The sequence below is a fragment of the Camellia sinensis genome, chromosome 12, assembly GCF_055761805.1.
Source record: "Camellia sinensis isolate YWXY chromosome 12, ASM5576180v1, whole genome shotgun sequence".
In the NCBI taxonomy this organism is placed as follows: Eukaryota; Viridiplantae; Streptophyta; class Magnoliopsida; order Ericales; family Theaceae; genus Camellia; species Camellia sinensis.
The window spans coordinates 58,450,940-58,472,890 of NC_138972.1; the positions used below are offsets into that span (position 1 = coordinate 58,450,940).

The window sequence follows — 21,951 nt, forward strand, 5'->3', positions numbered from 1 at the left end:
ACCGTGATATCCGATTTTGAAAACGTTATGTGTTCTTATTCCGGTTATTAGCCTAGAATTACTACGTTATGCGCACAATAAACAAGTATAGACCAAATCGCCTGAATTGGAACGAAGCATTGCATATCCGTTTATTTGAAAAAAATAGTTTGAAATTTGCCACTCGCAAGTAGGCTAAAGCACGGATTTCAACGAGTTGTTCCAACTCAAACAATCCAACCTTCACCCACAGGCATTCAAGCAGTTTATATCACATAAGCATCTAGCCTCATGGTAATCATGCTATCATGTTAACGTTCACACTCATGTGAGATGCTAAAGCGTAAAGAGCTCACCTAGTACTCCGTGCCAAAACAAGAACATGTTAGCAATCATGCATGATCTAAGTCCATGTTTAAATGCCTAATGCAACGCATACGGAATGTCACTAGAGTAGGCTCGGCTAGTCTATAAATGACATGTGAAAATGCACAAGTAGCATGTATTCAAGTTAGATTTGAAATACTTATGCAGTTAGCATGATGCGCCGAGCCTAGTGCATGCAAGACTAATGAATGATGCACGCATGCATAGCATAAGGTATGCTAAAGTAAACATGTCCTAATACTAACCATCAAAAGTAGGTAAATAAAAGGGAGAAAGAAGTGGGGGTTGGAAGACATACACACACTCACGCACACTTATTACAGATTTGCCCTCGCTCGGAGGGTCCGAATAAATATTACAGGTTAATTAACCTACAAGCTAATTAAATATTACAAATCAATTAATTAATTAACAAATTGACTAATCTAATGAAAGCAGTAAACAGCCTCAGGAAGAGGGCCCAATGCAATGCACGCTCGGTTCCACTCGGAAAGTCACTTCCATCCACAGTTGCCTCTGCTTTGACTGTTCTGCTTCTCTGAAAATTGCACAACTCCCAAGGTTGCTCCTCTGAGTGTTATGGAACACCACCGGCTGAGTGGGATCATCACCGGCCATTTTGAAGTGGTCATTGACCATCCATTGGGCTCTCGGCCAAATGTATTTGGTCGATCGGCAGTATATATGGCCGGCCGGCCAAAACTTCCTGCAGAAACCTGTTTGACAGCAGCAGAGGGCAGGCAAGGCATGGCAATGCGTTTCAAGCAATGTATGCACCAACCACACTCCTTATCATATTTATGACTCAAAGGAGGATGGGCCTCGATTCTCGGGCCACCAATCACGCATTTCCCTGCATGATGGCCCAAGGGACCAAGTATGCATTTTGATTTCAAATGCAATGCACACACACAAACAAAGGCCCAATCCCTATCACTAGATCAAGGGACAAGGCATGCATGCTAGATGGAATGCAACCTAGGCATGCAAACTAGTATGCTATATGGTATGGAGGGGAGCATGCAAACATGCAATGTACACTAGGTACGCAACCTAAGCAAATAAGGCAAATAAGCATGTCACAATTATGCAAGCTAATGAAGCATGCGAGATGTGATCTAATCATGAAAGTGTGCAAGACATGCAAACATGCTAGCAACTTGACCAAGGGAATGCATGCCGAATGCAAGTGATTTCAAGCATGCAACACATGTAACCAAAACATGCAAACGTGGATTAATGCAACAACATTTGAATAGCATGCAAAAGATAGACTTAAACTGAATTAGGCAGCTCTCAACTAGGCCCAAAACAATGGCTAACATGCTCAAGAATGCATGTAAGGTCCAACACTTAGGCACATAGAGGCAAATTTTAAGCACACTTTGAAGAGGAACAACATGGGCATATGGCATGCAATGTAAGCTCTGAAAATCATGTTAATGATGGTGCCAAAACAAGCAAACAAGGTAAGCATGACATGCGACAATGGTCCAAGATTCAAGGCAAGCCCAAGGGGGATTGAACTACACTTAATGCAACCACACATGGCATGAATTAAGTGACCAAAACCAGAGTTTTAGCATGCTAAAACAAAGCCAAAAGACCACTTAGATGGCATCTAAATGACTTACACATGGAAGTATGCACAATGACCAAACATGGAGCATACAACACAACCTCTTAAAGCATCAAAGGAGCATTAAATGCAAGCATACAAGCATGCTAAGAGGACTGAAATGATGCTATAAGTGGTGCCAAACCACTGAAATAAATCAAACAATGCATGCTCAACACTTCACATACTTAAAGCCTGCAGGCTAACAATGCAAAGGAGCTATGCAATACATGTTATGGTTGACCAAAACAACCAAAAATAGACCTTAAACATGGTAAAACAAGTATGAAAGCTTCACAAAGCTAGGCCAAAAGCATGCTTGAACAAGGGTTAAAACCTAGATGCATGTTAAGGCTACAATATGGCATTACAAGGCATGTATGCTAAGCAAGCATGGTGTACCAAAACCAACTAAAAACAGAGGCATATTATGACATAATAAGCATGAAAATCAGCTAAGGCATGGCCAATACACACTTAGACTAGATGCTCACTAAAGAGGTAAAAATGGCCATTTTCAAGGACAACAAGGAGAGGAGGTGGCCCTCTCCTTCCTAGGACCTCAAGGCACCATCCTTACCTCTGAAATCCCTCAAGATTTTAGTGGTGAGGAGGTCCAAACACAATGGTCCCGGAGCTCAACCAAAATGGCACAAAAAAAGGGCCAAACAAGCCTTAAGAGGGGTCAAACAACCCCAAAGCTTAAAACACCCTTAACAAACTATTTAGAGCAGGTAAAAACACAACTTTTATATGTTATACACTAAGCTCAAAAACGGATGCAAGGTAGGCAAAAATGCAATGTAAAAATGGGGAATAAAGGGACAAGTTTCTTACCCTTGTAGACCCTCTTCACCAATGGTGAACCAGCTGGTTCTTCAAGCTCAAACCACTCCACAACTCCAAAAACAACCCTCAAGGGCCTCAGCTCCAAGAAAAGGTGTGATGGTGGGTGTTTGTGTACAAAACTAAGACAAAACACACACAAAACACAAGAGAGAGAGAGATATAGAGATGGAGAATATATGAACCCTAACCCTAAAACTCAAAACCCTCTAAAAATGTTGTCTAAATTGTCTAACCCCTGAACAAGAGAGAGGAGGCTCTCTTTTAAAGACAAATGGCCTTGTAAAGCTTCCAAAGGAAGCTAACAAGAGGGCAATCCCTCCACACACGTGTATAGAGGGGGTGAAAGTGTATGCTAGCTGCACCAAAATATCTGCAAAAGAAGATGCACAGTAGTCGGCCGGTGGAAGCAAAACACAGCCGGTGGCCTCAAGCCATGGCCGGTGGAGTGTGGGGATGGCCCACAAGCCATTCCCTGCCCCTCCAAGGCAAAACACAAGTGTTTGGTGCAAAACCAAACACAAAACAATCGTGTCGAGAGATCCTGAGGCAAGGCGCATAGCCGAGACCTCCGGGAACTCAAGACGAACACAAACATGGATGATCACCGAGTGTTCAAGCGGTGACGTCCAAGTCTTGAGGAAGGTCAAAAATGGGGTGTCTACAGTCGACCGCGGTTGTCAACCTCCTCGCCAGACGACCGGCAAAGTGAATTTTGAGCCATTCAAGCCAACCTCATATTTAGGCTACCAAGCATTGTTCTTATCTATATATTACGTAGGGAAGAGGAGGTTCCTAACCCACAAATCTTGTGGGAGTTTCAATATCTTAATTTTAATTTTTTAATTGAAAGATTTGGTCAAAACTCACTCATAATAAAAATTTTAATGCATTAAGGACAAGTAGAATAAATTTTACTGAATAATGCTATGTACACCAATTAGTGTACTAATTGACGATGTGACATAATTTGAGAAGTTCTTGAGATTTATAATGTGATTAATGAGTGGAGTCAATAATAATGTCATAACTAGTGTTAGTACACTAGTTAGTAGACTAATTGGTGCATGTAGCACAACCGAATTTTACTTGAAAAGTCCAACAAATATCACTATTATCAAAATATTATACTTTAAAATAATATAATTTTTTATGTAGATGTCAGCTTTTAATAAAATTAATATTTTTAGAATTCTCTTATCAAGACCTATCAAATAAAATCTATGTTGATTATGAAATTCTTTTTTAAAAAAAAAATTATTACCGTTGAAATTGATGTAAACAGTAACAGTAAAACATTACTGTCTCACAGTAACATGTTACTCTGTTTGACAATTACTCTATTTGACAATAACATGTTACTCTGGCAATATTGTCCAAGAAACAAAAATATATATAGATATATTTTACTTTATCTTTACTCAATTATGTGTTTTCTCTTTAGGGGGTTTATAAAGAAAAATAAATTGGGCTATTCTTTTCACTAAACAAGGGTGTAATGAAGGGGCATTGATTAAATTTCTCTTTTTAATTTTTTGATTTTTTTTTTAAAAAAAAAGAAAAGCCCTCAACATTAATTGATTTCTCTCAACCCAGAAGCCTTTTTAACTTTTCTCATACCTACTGCGACACCCTTTTCAACTTCTCCCATACACTATGGTACTGATGAGATTGTTAAATTATTTTTATAAAAAAACCTAAAAACAATAATTTGTATATTAAAAAAATATCTAAAATAAATATTGTAGCACTTGAAGCCTTTTAAAACTTTTGGGAAGTGTATTTGAATCCTTTATTTTATTTTGGGAATCTTTGGTGTTGTTGTATCTTGGTTTTGGAGGAGTGCAAATCGATTTAAACTTGTTAGGATTGTCCGTTCACGCTTGTTTACGTTGAAAAGTTGTTTGGGAACTTAGAAATCTTGTTCTGAGGTTGACACTAGTCTTGGTGGTGTTGACACCTACCTTTTATTGTTGGCCTCAAGGGTCGACATCAATCTTGGAAGGGTCAACCCTTGTCCTAGAATTGCTTGCTGAAATTTGGTGTCGACACCAGTCTAGGAAGGGTCGACACCTTGCTTGTTGCAATCTTTGCTTTTCTGTCTGAAGGGTCGACACCTACGTGTAATTTTTCACTTTTTTGGTTGGTTTGGGCCCTAGTTTTGGGGGGTTTTTGACTTGTCCTTTTATTTGACTTTAGGGAAATTTTCTACTACTATAAATAGACCCAAAACATTTTCCTCTCATTACTTTTCCTCTTATTTTCCTCTCAAACCGTGATTTCTCTCTTCTCTCTCTAAAACTTGACTTTTCGCACTTAGATCTCTAGATCTACTCACCTAGAGTGATCTTTTCACCATGGTCGTTTGAGAAAGATTGTAGATCTCGTTAAGGGCTTCTTTTTGGTTCGAATAGTTCATGGTTTCGTTGCTGGTGAGTTTTGGATTGTCATCTCTTCGCTTCAAGAGGTAGGGATTTCTTTGCTCCTTTCTAATACCTCCTCTATAGATAGATGTGTGGTAGATCTTATTGCATAGAAAGCATATTCATTATGGATTTTCTTGAAAGCCATGAAAGGGGATCTAAGGTTTGATATTTGTTATTGGAATTGTTGAGTTGCTTGTTGTTTGGGTTAATTGGGGAAATGATTTAATATGTTTGTGAAGAGAGGGGGGGAAAGCTCTAATTTAATATTATTGATTTAATGGATTTAAAAAGGGAGGGAGTTGAATAATCTTTGTATTTTGCTACTATGGGTTGTATAATCGTGTTTATATCAAAAGAAAATAAAAGAGAAGTATCCACGGTGTTGATATTATTTTAGACTAATCATGTGAAGTTGAGTTGAGTTATGATTTTGATATCAATGGATTTGGTTTTGTAAAATAAAGAGGATGGATTCGGTTTCGATTTTGGTTTTGTAAAATGACGAGAATGAATTTTTAAAAAATGGTTGGAGTCGTGTGGATTGTAAAATAAAGAAAAGTGGTCTTTTTGAAAGAAAATGAAAGCATCACCCTTCGTAAATTGATAATGAACTTGAGGACGAATTTTGAAACTTTTACATATTATCATTGTTATTAGACTGAAAGTCTTACGAAAATTGGATTTTTGTTTTCCTTTCATATTAGATGTAGAAATGAGTAGATATGAATGTAAATCGCGGAGTTGAATATTTGTCATCTCTCACCTATGAAAATATAGATAGTTTATCTATTTTGGAGATTGTCACTACAAGAAATTACACCTTTTGCGACTAAATTTGGCTACTAAATTAATTTAGTAGCCAAAAGTCAGCCCTTTGGCAACTAAAATTTGAATTGGTTGGCAATGTTTCATATTTTAGCTACTAAAATTTTTTAGTAGCCGTATATTACTTATTGGCGACTGAAAACATAATTAGTAGCTAAAAAATGACCCAATCAGTGACTAAAAAATAGTTAGTCGCTAAAAATAGCCCAATAGGCGACTAAAATACAATTAGTAGCTAAAATGTTACTCAATAGGCAACTAAAAATGACTTAGTCGCTAAAAAATTACCCTATAGGTGACAAAAAATTTTGGTCCCTAAATGTATAATCTTTACTAAAAATAATTTAGTCGGTATTAATTTATTTTTAGCGACTAAATTTTAGTCGGCGATTATAATCAAAAAATTTAAAAATTGGACTTCAAATTTTGGAGGAAAAATTAACTGGCTACTAACACCCCGTTTGTTTTGGGTATAGAAGAGGGGAGGGGATTAAGATAGCAGTGGGACCCACCTAAAGTTCTGTTTGTTTGCAGGGTTGGACAACGGATTGCTAAGCCGGAGGCTTAAAGATGGGCCTTGCCATCAGGATTCATAGTCTGCCCCAAGCGTTGGTATTGAAAATTTAGTCCGTTGGTATTAGGAGAGAGATTACTTATCTACCCATTGTTGCCCTAGCTCTTCGTTGAAGAAGCAGCAGCAGGATGAAGGAGAGGCAAAGAGAAGAGCTCATCTTCTTCAGATTTTCGATCTGAGTCTGCCCTACTCTCCTTCACAGTGTGCCCTAGCTCTCTCATCTTCACATCTTCGATCTTCAGATTCTGTGGAGCATCTGCTGGTAATTTTTTTTTGCTTTTTATATCCACATCTCAATCTTCCGTACTGTCTATATATATACACACACACATATATACACAAATTGTTTTACTATTTTTTGAATCGAAATATTCGTTCTGATTATTGTTTTGTTGTTTTCTTCGCTTTTGATTTTTAAATAAATTAATCGAAATGAGAGAATTCTGTTGTCTTCTTAACCTATTGAAATTTATGTGCTGTGGTTGTCTTCTTAACCTACTGAAATTTAATATTTTGTCCCTTGCTGTGTTGTCCTGTTACAATATCAATTTCATGCTCACTATGTGTTTGACAATATGCCTAAATGGCTACTTTTCTATGAAGATTCTATACTTGTGTACTAATGAAGAAGGTACTGATGTTCTATGTATCTCCAAAATAACATTTTTGTTCGTACACACACTGCATCAGCTTTGTTGTATGTTCGAACTCGTATATTAAATTGATGTGGTCCACACTTTCAACCCAAATGCACAAATTCCTGAAACCAATTCCATGGGTGCGAATAAAGGTCAAGTTCATAAGATAATAAAGTCTATGCACTTCAAAACTAAATTATCTATGATCATGGACTCAATAAAAATCAACCCAGCTAAGATTAAATGTTGAAAAAAAAAACATTTAATAATAAACTGATAAAGATATGCTATCCTATTTGGAGGAGTGATAAACTGATAAACATTTAATAACAATACCATTGGTGACATGGTCATCTATTTGGAGGAGTGATAAACTGATAAAGATCTGCTATCCTAGCAATCATAATAATGAAGATCTGATAAACTGATTTTTCTTTGATATGTCCAAATTAGATCTATTTTAGCTACTTTTCAAGTTGTAGTTTGTCATGTTAACTATGACAACCATAATAATTTCATCATTGACCTAGTTTCAATTGCTTTTCAAGTTGGGAATTTGTTATAGAAGTCAAATTAAAAAATTGATCTTGAATCTTCCAATCAGTCAAATTTTCAAGATCTTAGTTTTGGGATTTATTATATGTGCAAAATCCTTGTGTTTTGCTCAATTACCACAGCTTTTCTTCAGTATTGATTGATTTGGGTTATGTATTGCCAATTGGAGAGATTATGTATGAAGCTAAAAAGAATATATTTAATGCTAAAAAGGAAGCCTTAAAAAGATCCTAATCGAGCAAGCCGCTAGTCAAAGACTATGGAAGCATTGCTTGTCTCTTAAGCAAAAGCATTGTAGATAAGGGTTTTGTTTATGAGGACATGAGTTTTATAGTTTGGCAAGTCAAGTGGTAGGATGTGAAGAACATACCAAGAAAGCAGACTGGTTGCTGGAGACTTGTGGGTTGAAGGCTAAGGGTTTCATTTGTTTAAGTACTGAAGTTCATACATATGCTTGACCCTAGTTTCATAGGATGGTTAACATATTAAGCTTTTACATATTAAGCTTTTACTCCACTTTCAAAATTTGGCTATGGTTATTATTATTATTTTTGGTTAGAAATCGTAGTTTTTCTACCAGTTTGTGTGCACGTGCTAAACATATATTATTTTTGGCAAGAGTATATTTACTATAATTTTTTTTTTTGTACTAAAAACAAAAAAGTTTGGGAAACAATGTTTCTTTTTTAACCTCTGCCAAACAGATAGTACCATAATGTTTATCACTGCTTACACATAAATAATGTGGTAAAATATTGTGTTAGACATAAATAGGTTTATCACTGCTTACACATAAATAGGTTGGGTTTCCATTGAAAATAAATATCTTTCATTTTCTTTGATGTCTTTGTGCATCAATGTAGTGCTAATTTTGTGTGGCACCAAATTATTTGTTTTTTCTTTATATTCTTTTATTTTTTTATGATCTTTTCCATTTCTTTTTTATGGGAAATTAATACTACTTTCACATTGTTAACATGTGGGATGGAAAAATTTGAACAATGCTCTACTTGCTAATTAATACTATTATCTATTATTTGTTTTACTTTCTGTGTTGATTTTAGCCGTTTATTGTTTATTCATTTTTTGTAGATGGATAATAATTATGCCACTAAGAAAGGAAGAAAGGAGTTGATAGAGGAATTTGTAGCCCTCCAACATGTTGTTTCATCCATTAATTATGCATGTGCTATGTATATAGTGATTTTACATGCTGCATTCAAGAAGAAAGAAATTAGGTTCCAACTACCTAGATCACCTCACCCCTATGGAAAACAAATTGACCATTTGAATAGATTGGTCAACGATAGTGACATAAATTGTCATGACCAACTTCGAATGAATAGGCGTACTTTCATGCTTTTATGTGGGTTGGTGCGAAGTGTTGGATTATCTGATTCAAAGTATGTCGTTTTGGAGGAGCAAGTAGCAATGTTTTTGAATGTGCTTGCACATCACACTAAGAACCGCAAAATTAAATTTAATTTCATGCGGAGTGGTCAAACAGTTAGTAAGCACTTCAATAATGTTCTGAAGGCTGTGTTGCGCCTCCATGGTCTCCTCCTTAAAAAGCCTGAACCGGTAACTGCTAATTGTACAGATGATAGGTGGAGTTGTTTTCAGGTACAATATATTTACAATTTCGCTTAATGAGCATATTATATTTTTGTATTACCTATATTAATTTTATAATTTTTTTTTTTTTTTAGAATTGTCTTGGTGCTTTAGATGGAACCTATGTTAAGGTTCTTGCCCCTGCAATAGACAAACCAAGGTATAGAACAAGAAAGGGAGAAATTGCCACAAATGTATTGGGTGTGTGCTCCCAAGACATGCAATTCATATATGTCTTGCCTGGATGGGAAGGATCTGCTTCTGACTCTAGGGTACTTAGAGATGCTGTCAGTAGACCCAATGGGTTAAAAGTCCCTACTGGTATGATAATTATATATTGTTATATATATAAGTATACTATATCTATATTAAACAATTATTTTGTTATATACATAGTGAAACCATCTTACATAATTACAGGCCACTACTATCTCGTAGATGCGGGTTACACAAATGGGGAGGGTTTTCTTGCACCATATAGAGGACAACGTTACCATCTTTCAACATGGAGAGAAGGGGGTGCCCCAACAACTCCACAAGAGTTTTTTAACATGAGGCACTCTTCTGCTCGTAACGTCATTGAGAGGTGTTTTGGACTACTGAAAATGAGATGGGCAATATTGAGGACTTATTCTTACTTTCCAATCAAGACTCAATTTCGTATTATCACTGCATGTTGCCTTCTCCACAATCTCATACAACGTGAAATGCCTATGGATCTTGATGATGATGAGAACGAGGAAATGAATCCTCCTCCTCCAGCTACTGAATTAGGAGATGAAACGATTGATGTTGTTGAAGCATCTGATCAATGGAGTGAATGGAGAACTGCCTTGGCAACCCAAATGTTTAATGAATGGCAAGCAAGCAGAGGTCAATAAATTAGTGTTGTATGATGATTTTTATGTAATACTGAGATTTTATTATGCCATGTAATTCGAACCTTATTTGTTTAGTTTTTGTGTGGTATTTGTAACAAATGTTGTGTAAGTTGATTTGTTATTTACGATTGACATGTGTGTTATGATTTAAACTTATGATATACATATATATAGGTATGGATGACTCAGGTACCACTAGTTCTCGTAAGAAGGGGAAACCTCGAAGGCTTTGGAATCACCGTGAGGAAGTATTCCTCATTACAACCATGAAGGATGTAATAGCAAATAATCCCAGGTGGAAGCTTGATAATAATCAGTTTAGGGCAGGCTTCTACAATGAATGTGAGAAGAAGATCTTAAGTGCATTTCCTGGAACTGATCTTCGAGCCACTCCTCACATCGACTCGAAGATTAAATGTTGGAGGAAACAATATAATGCTCTGCAAGATATGTTAAACATAAGTGGTTTTGGTTGGGATGATGAACAAAAGATGGTGCTTGTTGATAGTGACGACGTATGGCAGAACTATGTCAGGGTAAATCTCATTTTTATGTTGTTATTTGTATGTCTATGTACTTATAAATCAATTTGTTCTTTTTAATAATTAGATAATCACTTGTGTAGAGGGTGCCAGATGCCAAAGGGATGCGAAACAGGCCATTCCCATTCTATGAAGATTGGCTTATTCTATTTGGGAAGGATAGGGCGACTGGTGAACTGGCTGAGGATCCTGCCGATGCAGTTGCAGCCATGGAAAAGGAGAATGCAAATGCAACTACAGAAGAAGGAGAACAATCTCCTGCTGAACAGTTTAGTATGAACATGGGTGATACGGATTACTCAATGTCTACTGCAGGTAATGTTCCCAACCGTGCTGACTCTACTAAAACTGGGAAAAAGCGGGCTCGACATGCTGAGGGGATTCCCACTGAACTATCAGAGATGGCAAAAAATCTTGGATCATTCATTGAGAATACTAATACTACGATGGTGGAGATTGCTCATAGGATAGGATATTCACATGACCTATCCCAACAGAGGAGGTTGGTTAATGCAGAACTTCTGAAGTTGCCAATGAGTAATACCCAAAGATTGATGGCAGCATCTATGATAGTAAAAGATGAAGACAAAGTTGACTTGTTTTTCAGTTTAGATGAGAATGACAAGATGGAGTGGGTTTCTTTGCTATTGGAAGGTCATATTTAAATGTGACATCTACTGTATGATGGTCTTTTTGTTTCCCACATGACTTGTAATATATTGTGTGATGCATAAATATTATAGGTTAGGTAGTTTTTGCTGCTGCAATACTTTATGATGGTCTTTTTGTTGAGTAAATGTTGCTCCTGTGTTGGGCTAGTTTTTGTAACTTGGTAGTATAAAATCTGTAGTTCATGTATTATTGTTGTTATGCAACAAGGCATGGAACTATAAATATTATAGTTCATATATTATTGTTGTCATAGATCTTACTGCTGTTCCCCAATTAAGTAATGCGTTTTGCTCACAGATTTCAAAAGTGTGTGAATAAATTCAAACTCATTGAGGGTGGTTTAATTTCAAATGTTGTTGAGTGTTTATGGAATGAATGAGCCAATTAATTTCAAGGGAGAACAATTTGTTGTAAAATTGAATTGCATTGGGATTATTTCATTTTTTAAACTGTTATTGTCTTAGATTGAGCCACCTTTTTATGCAAATAAATCTGAAAACAACACAGTATATAGCCGATGGAACAAGGAATGGCATGACAGAGGAATGGAGAAATTGGAAAAGTTATAGCCGATGCTGTGTTGGATGATATTATCACAGTAACAATTAACTTTGAGGTATATGATAATTGAGCTACAGATAGTCTGATTTACCTATTTTGTCCAATGATTTTTTTTTGTCTTCTCTCCTGTTCTACACTGTCAATGAATTAAAAAGAAAAAAGATCTATAAACTACCGAAATTTCCAATTTTCCAAATTAATGCATTAGTTTAACAGCTTCATCAAGTTCAGCAAAGTTAATTAAATTCTAAAAGTGAATTGACATTAAATTATTGAGCCATAGGTCAAACCCATGACTGTGAGGTCATTCACGCCAAAATCAAGGTTTGCAAAATTCAGCTACTATGCCGTTTCACTACGTTTCTTATGCAAAAATTATATAAGTTTGATATGTGCATAGTGGAACTAAAAATAACTGCCATAATGCTGTTAGCTACAAACATAATCAGGCTAAAAATAACTGACCTTTCTCATTTTTATACATTATACCCAAAGCATGAAACAGTTGTATGAGGGGAAAAAAATTATGTACAAAAATTTGTGTAAAATAAATATGGATCAAATATTTTTCATGTTTTGATGCTAACTTGAGAAAAACAGATTGCTGACAAGGTGACCAATTGTCCACTCACTGAAAGCCCAATACTTCAATTTTGACACAAACAGTTCACAAACAACACAGTATCTGTAGCTCAATAAGGGTATTTGTGGAATTTCACATGGTTAATCCCATTCCTATCTCTCAAAACAAACATGAACTATTACTACTCCATTGATTATAAAACAAACACAATTTTACTAATCCCCTCACTATCAATCTCCTCACTAACAATCCCCTCACTATTAATCCCCTCACTATCAATCCCCTCCCTTCTATCACTGAAAACAAACGGGGCCTAAAGTCGTTAGTCAGAAAAACGTCATTATTTATTATTGGCGACTACAAAAATTGGTCGGGAAAGAAAATAAACTAGGTTTAAAAAATACACTTCCAGACGCTCAAACTCTCTCAGACGTTTGTTTGTCTCTCACTCTGTCACTCACTCTCTCTCTTTCTCACTCTCACTCTCTTACGCCTCTGCCCTCCTCCAGCTCTCTCTCTCTCACTTTTGTCTCCATCGACGTCGGGTACGGGAGCATCACCGCCATCGCACACGAGCACCGCCGTCAATCCACCATTGGAGCATTGCCCCAAGTATGTCCTCTCTCTATTTTGCCCTCTGTCTATCTTTCAGTCTCTCTTCCCCTAATTTCAGCCTCTAGGGTTTTCTTCTTCCATTTGCATACCTTCACACATACCCAACCCCAAATCGATGGGGTTTTTTCTTCTAGGGTTTTCTGCTCTTTTTTGATCTTAGGATTGTAGGTTTGATGGCTGCATTTGTTCTTGTTTATCATTTAGATTTATTTTTTTAAAATTTTTTATAGTGCTTCTGTTGTATTTTGGTGCGTCTGCTGTACTTTAGTGCTTCATTTGCTCATTTTTTGAAAATCTAATCTAATTAGAGGTAGGTAGTGTGTGGCTTTTGACATGCTAATGAAGGAGCATTGTTTTTTTTATTTTTTTTTTGGGGTACTTATTATGATGATGATTGAAATCGGAGGATAATAAAAGGTTGATATAGAAACATTGTAAATTAATGTTAATGATATATGCTCTACCTTTTTCATTGAATTATTGTGCTTGAATTCGTGCTTTTAAGCGCTATTCCAATATGCCAAAATTGTTTTCAATAGGAACATACTTTTTATTTTATTTTATTATATTTACTCCAAATTTCGTAAACATTTTGTTGTGCAAGAAATGCTCTGAATTCTATTATGCCAGGCAATTGCTGCAGAGTCTAGCAGTATTGCATTCCTGGATTGGTTTGTGATAAACATGGGCATAGTGTTCACTCTAGTTTTCTCATTGTGTAGGTTTAGTTTATACAATTTAAGTTGCTCGGCCCTAGTGGAGCAGTAGTATAGAGACCATGGGAGTGGATTTAGCAACTGAAAGGGCAGGATTTGCTGAAATGGAGGATGTTAATTTCTCTGATTCAGAATTGGTATGTCACGTCCGAGATGCCCTCAGATCAGTCACCCTGGTAAGCATTCTGTTAAGTACAGAAATGTTACGGTTCGATTTGGCTGTACTTTATTAATCATACTTTATTTCTTATGTAACTGTCACAAGGTCGTCATGTAAAGGTCAACGATGTGAATTTGTTTACTTTTTTTTTTCTTCTGGGTTACTAGCTATTTGTATTTAGCAAATTGAACTCCTGATAGCTGAATTTGACTTGATTAACCATACATAACATGGGTTTTTGTAATTTTAGTGACTTTATTTCTCTTTTTACTTGTAGTGACTACTTTTTTTTTTTTTTTGGATTTCCCTTTTGCACACTCTAATGACCCGTGGGTTGGTCATGATGTGATGTTAAATGTTGGGGTGCAAGCTCAGGAACCATTTTAATAAGTGAAGTAATAGGTTATTTTTTATTTTTGACTTGCATCCAAATTTCCTATGCTGTTGTCTATATCACTAACTTGATTAGTTACACATTCTTAATGTCTAGAAGCATATTAATCAGTTATTTTTATGTCAAAGGCTTGATAAGTGTATAAAAGTTTAACTTTAATGTCTTAGGGTGACGGTGACGGTTATAAACATCTAAGCTTATTAATTAAGATTCCATAATCGTTAAAGGGACAAGGTGCATTGAGGTTTGGGTGTTGAGCTTTGCTTGGGTCCAAGTGTGAAACTAGTGGCAAGGTATGAGCCTAGGTTTCAAAGTTGCATGGTTGCAGTCAAGGTGCAGAAAAGACCTGCCTTATTATCTACATTTATGTTTATGATATTTATATATATAAGCTTGAATTTTATTTGATAGTTATGCTTGTATTTGACCTGAATTTGATGCTGATAGGCTTAAAAATGTGGTGTATTATCCAAATTATGCATTGTTATCTGGAGTGATGCTTCAGAAAACTTCATGTAAAACTTACCCTATATGCTATTACAGTATATACTTTTTTCTTCTCTTTCTCTCTGTCTCTCTTTTTTTTCCTTTTCCTTTTTTCACCTGAAAAACAATTATACAGATATATGATTGTATTATTTTCTATTTTTAATACTACATTGTGTCCTTTTTGTCGATACTTGGCCTGCCATTCCAATACTTCTTGCTGTAGGTGCTGTGCACCAACACTTGATTCAAAGTGGCTTGCGAATGTCTGCTTCCATTGTAGCAAAAATTGCTCAGTGCTTCAGTACTCATCAGTTTGCTTGTATGATAGGATATGGTGCGAGGTTATTTTGCTTCTCTTTGACTATGGCGCTTCCAGCATTTTCCCTTAATGCTGATATAGTATTAGCTCTTTCGCTGTATGTTGGAGAAATTATATATTCTTATGTGCATTATCTTCAAACGTAGATTCGGTCTATTCAAAAGATACTAATAAGGTGGTTTTGATGCTATTATCTTGATTCATGTCCATTTCCTTAGTCCTATTTATTTATTTATAACTTATCTCGAATCTTTATTTGAGATTTATAAAGAAAAAAAAAATGGAGCTTCTCCAATGAATGTTATTGTCAAAAATTAAGATCAAGGCCAAATTGGAACTCTCCAAAGGCTAGATAAACATTGTGTTATATTTTACAATTACTAGGTTTTGTGCCAAATTCGATACAAGATTTAGCTATAATGTGTAAAATAAGTTACAAGTTTGCTATGGAAATTGTGGAAATGATAGTTAAATTTTCTCATTTGAGCTAAATTTTGTGTGAATTTAGGAGGGAGGTTGGTGTATCAGAGCACCAAGAAGAGGGCCAGTGGACCCAAATGTCTTGTTACTGGAAAGAGAATCCAAGGGGTATGTAGGCCTCTTGTTTATTTCATAATTGCTCTTGTATTATATGCTATGTCATTTTGTGATTGTGCATAATTTTCTAGAAGAAGTCACATTTGCTGGATGCTGCAGAACCTGTGTGAATTATATAGGCCATGGGTTGCATGAGTTCTAAAAGGGTAATCTATGTGACCCCATGTCCAACTCAAAGCTATGGCGGTCAACCTCCAGAGCCAGAAAGGAAGTTTGAGAACATAGATGAGGTAACATAATTTCTTAAACTTATTTCAGTAATAATAAAAGGGCAAGATGATTGCCAATAATGTGGAAATCAAAACATTAGGTGTACTATATTGCGATGTGTAGAGCTTTCTTGCAGTAGGAGGCATCTTTTGAAGGATCTACTTTAATTTCTAGAAAATTAATGCCATTTTAATCTTTGAGCTGGTTGTGATGTCTGAATCGTGCTACTCATTATTCTGCATGGAACCTAGATATTAGTGTTTTCATTGATATAATGATTTTTGAATTTTGAGTTTGATCTCATAAGTATTGAGGTTGGAAAGCATTGGTTATGGAACTCCTGGTATTAGTAATGTTATGGAACTTACTAGAGATTGTATGGTTATGGAACTCCTGATCTCATAAGTATGTTTTCATTGATATAATGTTATGGAACTCCTGGTATTGCTTATGGAACTTCTAGACATTGTATGGGTTTGGCTTTATTGCATTTGTTGTAATCATTTTTATCCACAACCAGAACAGAATCAGACCCTTGCTTATACTTGAAGACAGCAAAAACAAATACTCACAACTCAAATCATTGAAAGAAATAGACGAATCCATACACATATATAGTATAGACAGCTGCACACGCCATGCATATGTAATCAATGATGGACCTAGAGAGGGGCAAGAGGGGCCGATGATGGCCTCCCACGATGTCAAAAAACTCTTTACATATTAGTATTGACGAGGGGAACAAATTTTTGTGAAGTCTAAAAATTATAATTTGTCTTAGCCGAAAAAGGGTGTTTCGAGGGTGAAAATTCAAAACAGCCCTGGAATCACCATGTGGCCGACACGAACAGCTTCCCCATGACGAATATGACTTGTGACAACTGACGGAATGTTATTTGGACCCGCAGGTTGGGATTTAGAGACGAATACGCCAAAACTTAGTCGAAAAATGGCCTTTCGGGGGCGAAAATTCAAAACAGCCCTTGAACCGCCATGTGGTCGACACGAACACCTTCCCCATGCCAAATAGGACTTATGACAACTAACGGAATGTTATTTGGACCCGTAGGTTGGGATTTAGAGCTGAATACGCACAAAACTTAGTCGAAAAAGGGCGTTTCGGGGGCGAAAATTCAAAACAACCCTTGAATCGCCGTGTGGCCAAAACGAACAGCTTCCCCATGCCAAATATGACTTGTGACAACTAACAGAATGTTATTCGGACCTGTAGGTTGGGATTTAGAGCCGAATACGCACAAAACTTAGTCGAAAAAGGGCGTTTCGGGGGCAAAAATTCAAAACCGGCCCCAAACCGCCGTGTGGCTGACACGAACAGCTTCCCCATGCCAAATATGACTTGTGACAACTGACGAGATGTTATTCAGACCCATAGGTTGGGATTTAAAGACGAATACGCCAAAACTTAGTCAAAAAACGGCCTTTTGGGGGCGAAAATTCAAAACAGGCCTTGAACCACCGTGTGGCCGACACGAACACCTTCCCCATGCCAAATAGGACTTGTGACAACTGACGGAATGCTATTCGGACCCATAGGTTGGCATTTAGAGACGAATACACCCAAAACTTAGTCAAAAAAGGGCGTTTCGGGGGCGAAAATTCAAAATAGCCCTTGAACTGCCGTGTGGCCAAAACAAACAACTTCCCCATGCCAAATATGACTTGTGACAACTGAAGGATAGTTATTCGGACCTGTAGGTTGGGATTTAGAGCCAAATACGCCCAAAACTTAGTCGAAAAAGGGCGTTTCGGGGGCGAAAATTTAAAACAGCCCCCAAACCGCCGTGTGGCTGACACGAATAGCTTCTCCATGCCAAATATGACTTGTGACAACTGATGAAATGTTGTTCGAACCCGTAGGTTGGGATTTAGAGACGAATATGCCAAAACTTAGTTGAAAAACGGCCTTTCGGGAGCGAAAATTAAAAATAGGCCTTGAACCACCGTATGTCCGACACGAACACCTTTTCCATGCCAAATAGGACTTGTGACAACTGACGGAATGTTATTCGGACCTGCAGGTTGGGATTTAGATACGAATATGCCCAAAACTTAGTCGAAAAAGGGCATTTCGGGGCGAAAATTAAAAACAGCCCTTGAACTGCCGTGTGGCCAAAACGAACAGCTTCCCCATGCCAAATGACTCTTGACAACTGACGGAATGTTATTCGGACCCGTAGGTTGGGATTTAGAGCTGAATCCACCCAACACTTAGTCGAAAAAAGACATTTCAGGGGCAAAATTTCAAAACAACCCCCGAACCTCTGTCTGACTCTCACGAGCAGCTTCCCCATTACAAATAGGACTTGTGACAACTGACGGAATGTTATTTGGACCCATAGGTTGGGATTTAGAGCCAAATACGCTCAAATCTTAGTCGACAAATGGCGTTTGGGGGGCGATAATTCAAAACAGCCCCTGAACTGTTGTGTGGCTGACACGAACAGCTTCCCCATGCCAAATGACTTGTTACAAGTGACGGAATATTATTCGGACGCATATGTTGGGATTTAGAGCCAAATATGCCCAAAACTCGAAAAAGGCGTTTTGAGGGTGAAAATTGAAAACAGCCCCCAAACCGCCACGTAGCCAACACGAACACCTTCCCCATGCCAAATAGGACTTGTGACAATTGACGGAATGTTATTCAAACCCGTAGGTTGGGATTTAAAGACGAATATGCCCAAAACTTAGTCGAAAAAGGACATTTCGGGGGTGAAAATTCAAAACAGCCCTTGAACCGCCGTGTGGCTGACACGAACAGCTTTCCCATGCCAAATATGACTTGCGACAACTGACGGAATGTTATTTAGACCCGTAAGTAGGGATTTAGAGCCGATTACGCCCAAAACTTAGTCGAAAAGGGGCTTTTCGGGGGCGAAACTTCAAAATAGCCCCCGAACCTCCGTCTGACTCTCACGGGTAGCTTCTCCATTACAAATAGGACTTGTGACAACTGACAAAATGTATTGGAGATGTATAGTAATGGAAAATTATAGGAAAAATATTCAGAAACCAATATGAACTCAGTTTACGCCTTGTTTTAAACTTGCTAATTTTTTGAACATACAGATGTGTGTTATATTATATTTAAGCTTTCATACAAGTATGAAACATGCTCATGGCGTTTCTGAGGCCATGTGCGTCATGAGAAATCAAGTATTCTTTCTTTGATGAACCATTTATAGGTGTCTCAACATATATTTCTACATATTTCCTTTTATGATTGAAATTTATTTTTGTTATTATTTTTGTCACATGTTCTAATATCCTTTCTAAAATGGCACTGACATACATTAATAAGCAGCGATGGTTTTATATCCAATCTAATGATTCAAGTGCCTTTTGCATGCAAATAATGAGGAAGTTGGTAAAAAGAATACTTTTTATTCACATTAGGCTTTGATATTGGTTTAGCCATAGAATTTGGATACATGTTGCATACAAATAGAAGATTGTTACATTAGCTTTATGTTACTAATGAAAGATTTAGTAATGATTAGCTTTATGTTACTAATGAAAGATTTAGTAATGATTGTTCCGCATTTAACAATGTTCCTTATAACAAAAGACTCTAGAAAGACTGTACAATGACTAATAATTGATTCATCATGGAAGGTTGCTTCTCACTTATTTTTATTTGTCACTTGTTGCCAAATTCATTCATGAAGTTGGGAATTTTTAGGTCCAATTCTAATGTTTTTTTTTTTTTTTTTTTTTTTTTTTTTTTTTTTTTTGTAGATGATTTTGTTGCGTGGACTTTCAGAGATATTTTGGTGTATGGAGAAGAAATTGTACTTTTGTATAGAAGTAATATAATACTTTTGTTGTCTCCGGCTTTTGTGCAGTTAACTATTACTGATACAGAAAACTTTTGGCAGCGAACAGATAATTACTGGCATGGTAGATAGATCACTTTTGTTGCCGTACAGATATATGATTTTTTGTCGTGGTACATAGATGTATTTTTGGCTTGGTACATGCATCACCTTTTGTTGTAGTACAGATTACGATAGTAATTTGTATCATGCCAAACGGTCATTTCACATGGTACAATAAATGTAATTTTTGTATATGGAGGGCTTTACTTTTTGTATGATTTTATATGTTATATGGAATTATTATTTTAGTTTGGACAATAGTTAATTTGTATGTACTTGGACAGTTAAAGTAATTTATTTTTTGTATACGGATGCAGATTGTGGAATGATTGATAGTTTATGTATCATTTTATTTATATACGTATTGTAGGTTGCATGGAATACAAACAGGTTATGGACATATTATAATATTTGTAATAAAACATAATATCATGTTTTTACTGACTGAACGTTTTGTAGCCAAAAAAAAGGAAAAAAAAAAACAAACATTTGGCTACTAAAAGTTTTGTAGCCAAAAGAAAATCAAACATTTGGCTACTAAATTTTTTGTAGGCAACAGAAAAACAACCATTTGGCTACTAAATGTTTTGTAGCCAAAAGAAAATCAAACCTTTGGCCACTAAAAGTTTTGTAGCCAAAAGAAAATCAAATATTTGGCGACTAAAATATTTTGTAGCTAAAAACAAAAGTTGAAGAATAAAAATACTTTTGGCGACTAAAAATTTAGTAGCAAAAAATGTGAGTTTAGGTGACTAAATTTTTAGTAGTCAAAACTGTGGAAGTTTAGGCGACTAAATTTTTAGTATAGTATTTGCCGACTAAAATTTTAGTAGCCAAAAAAGATTGATTTTAGGCGACTAAAATTTTAGTAGCCAAAACACTAGTATTTTCTTTAGGCGACTAAAAAATTTAATAGCTAAAAATTTTTCCACGACTAAATCATTGGCTTTTGGCGACAAAAAAATTGGTCAGCAAAAATGTATTATTTAATTAATTTTCCAACCTATTGGCGACTAAATATTTAGTCGGCAAATGAATACATTTGGCGACTAAATCAAGTTTAGTCGCGAATTAGCTTTCCCGACTACTCTTCGGCTACTAATTTTCCGACCAAAAAATTTAGTCGCTAAAGGCTATAGGCAACTAAAAAATGACTTTTGGTGACTAAAAATTTAGTCGCCAAAAGAGAAAATTCTTGTAGTGTGTATATCTGTTTAGAAATATATGTTTTGGCCTATCGGTAAAGGATAGCTATGACTGTTGTAGAAATTGCATGAGGATTAGGTGAATTGAAACTAATATTTTGTTGGTTGTCATTAAATATGACCATGTTTTAAATACATTATATACGTATGATGTTTGGGAGGAAAAATGGGATGTACTCCATGTTTGGGAGGTGATAGGGGATAGATTCCATTGAAATTAAGTTGGCCAGAGTGTCTAGGGTGAAAGTCCTGAAACCGCGTGTATATATGTATATATATATATATGGGTGCCGATTTCCGCAGACGAAATTTTTGTAAAATAACAAATTGAAGTGTTTGTGTAATAATTGTGTTGATTGAGAACCACTGAGTTCAGTTGAGTGTCTAAAATGTAATGAATTGGCTCATGAATTGAAATGAAATAAATTAACTTGAAATGAATTGCCATGAAATGAAGTAAGACTAAAATGGCTTGAGGTGTATCTTTGGCCTGACATTTCGTTATGGGAATGTGCATCCTTTGTTTACCGTGCTTAAAGCAGGTAGAGCAGAACTAATTTATCGTTATTGTCTCAGTCTATTTGTGTATATTATGGGTTATGGTGGTTATGGTTCTAGAAGGCCGAGTTGCCTCACTCGTTGAGTA

The 21,951-nt window shown here is 36.3% G+C and overlaps 1 protein-coding gene and 1 long non-coding RNA gene across 5 annotated transcripts; both read left to right on the top strand.

Moving 5' to 3' along the window:
- The first annotated feature begins 6,533 nt into the window (after positions 1-6,533).
- Positions 6,534-11,908, top strand: LOC114312695 (uncharacterized). Its single transcript, XM_082898692.1, has 6 exons — positions 6,534-6,917; positions 8,941-9,471; positions 9,558-9,783; positions 9,883-10,335; positions 10,518-10,879; positions 10,969-11,908. The coding sequence occupies exons 2-6, from the start codon at positions 8,941-8,943 to the stop codon at positions 11,548-11,550; spliced, it is 2,154 nt and encodes a 717-aa protein (XP_082754818.1). The 5' UTR covers positions 6,534-6,917; the 3' UTR covers positions 11,551-11,908.
- Positions 11,909-13,029: 1,121 nt separating this feature from the next.
- Positions 13,030-20,719, top strand: LOC145804517 (uncharacterized). Of its 4 annotated transcripts, none has more exons than XR_014346462.1 (5): positions 13,030-13,313; positions 14,039-14,208; positions 15,903-15,982; positions 16,063-16,221; positions 20,068-20,719. It is a non-coding gene; the product is annotated as an uncharacterized LOC145804517 (long non-coding RNA). The 4 variants fall into 4 exon arrangements; XR_014346464.1 differs by having other exon boundaries at positions 16,066-16,221; positions 19,961-20,568; XR_014346461.1 differs by having other exon boundaries at positions 13,032-13,313; positions 19,961-20,569.
- The last annotated feature ends 1,232 nt before the right edge of the window (positions 20,720-21,951 follow it).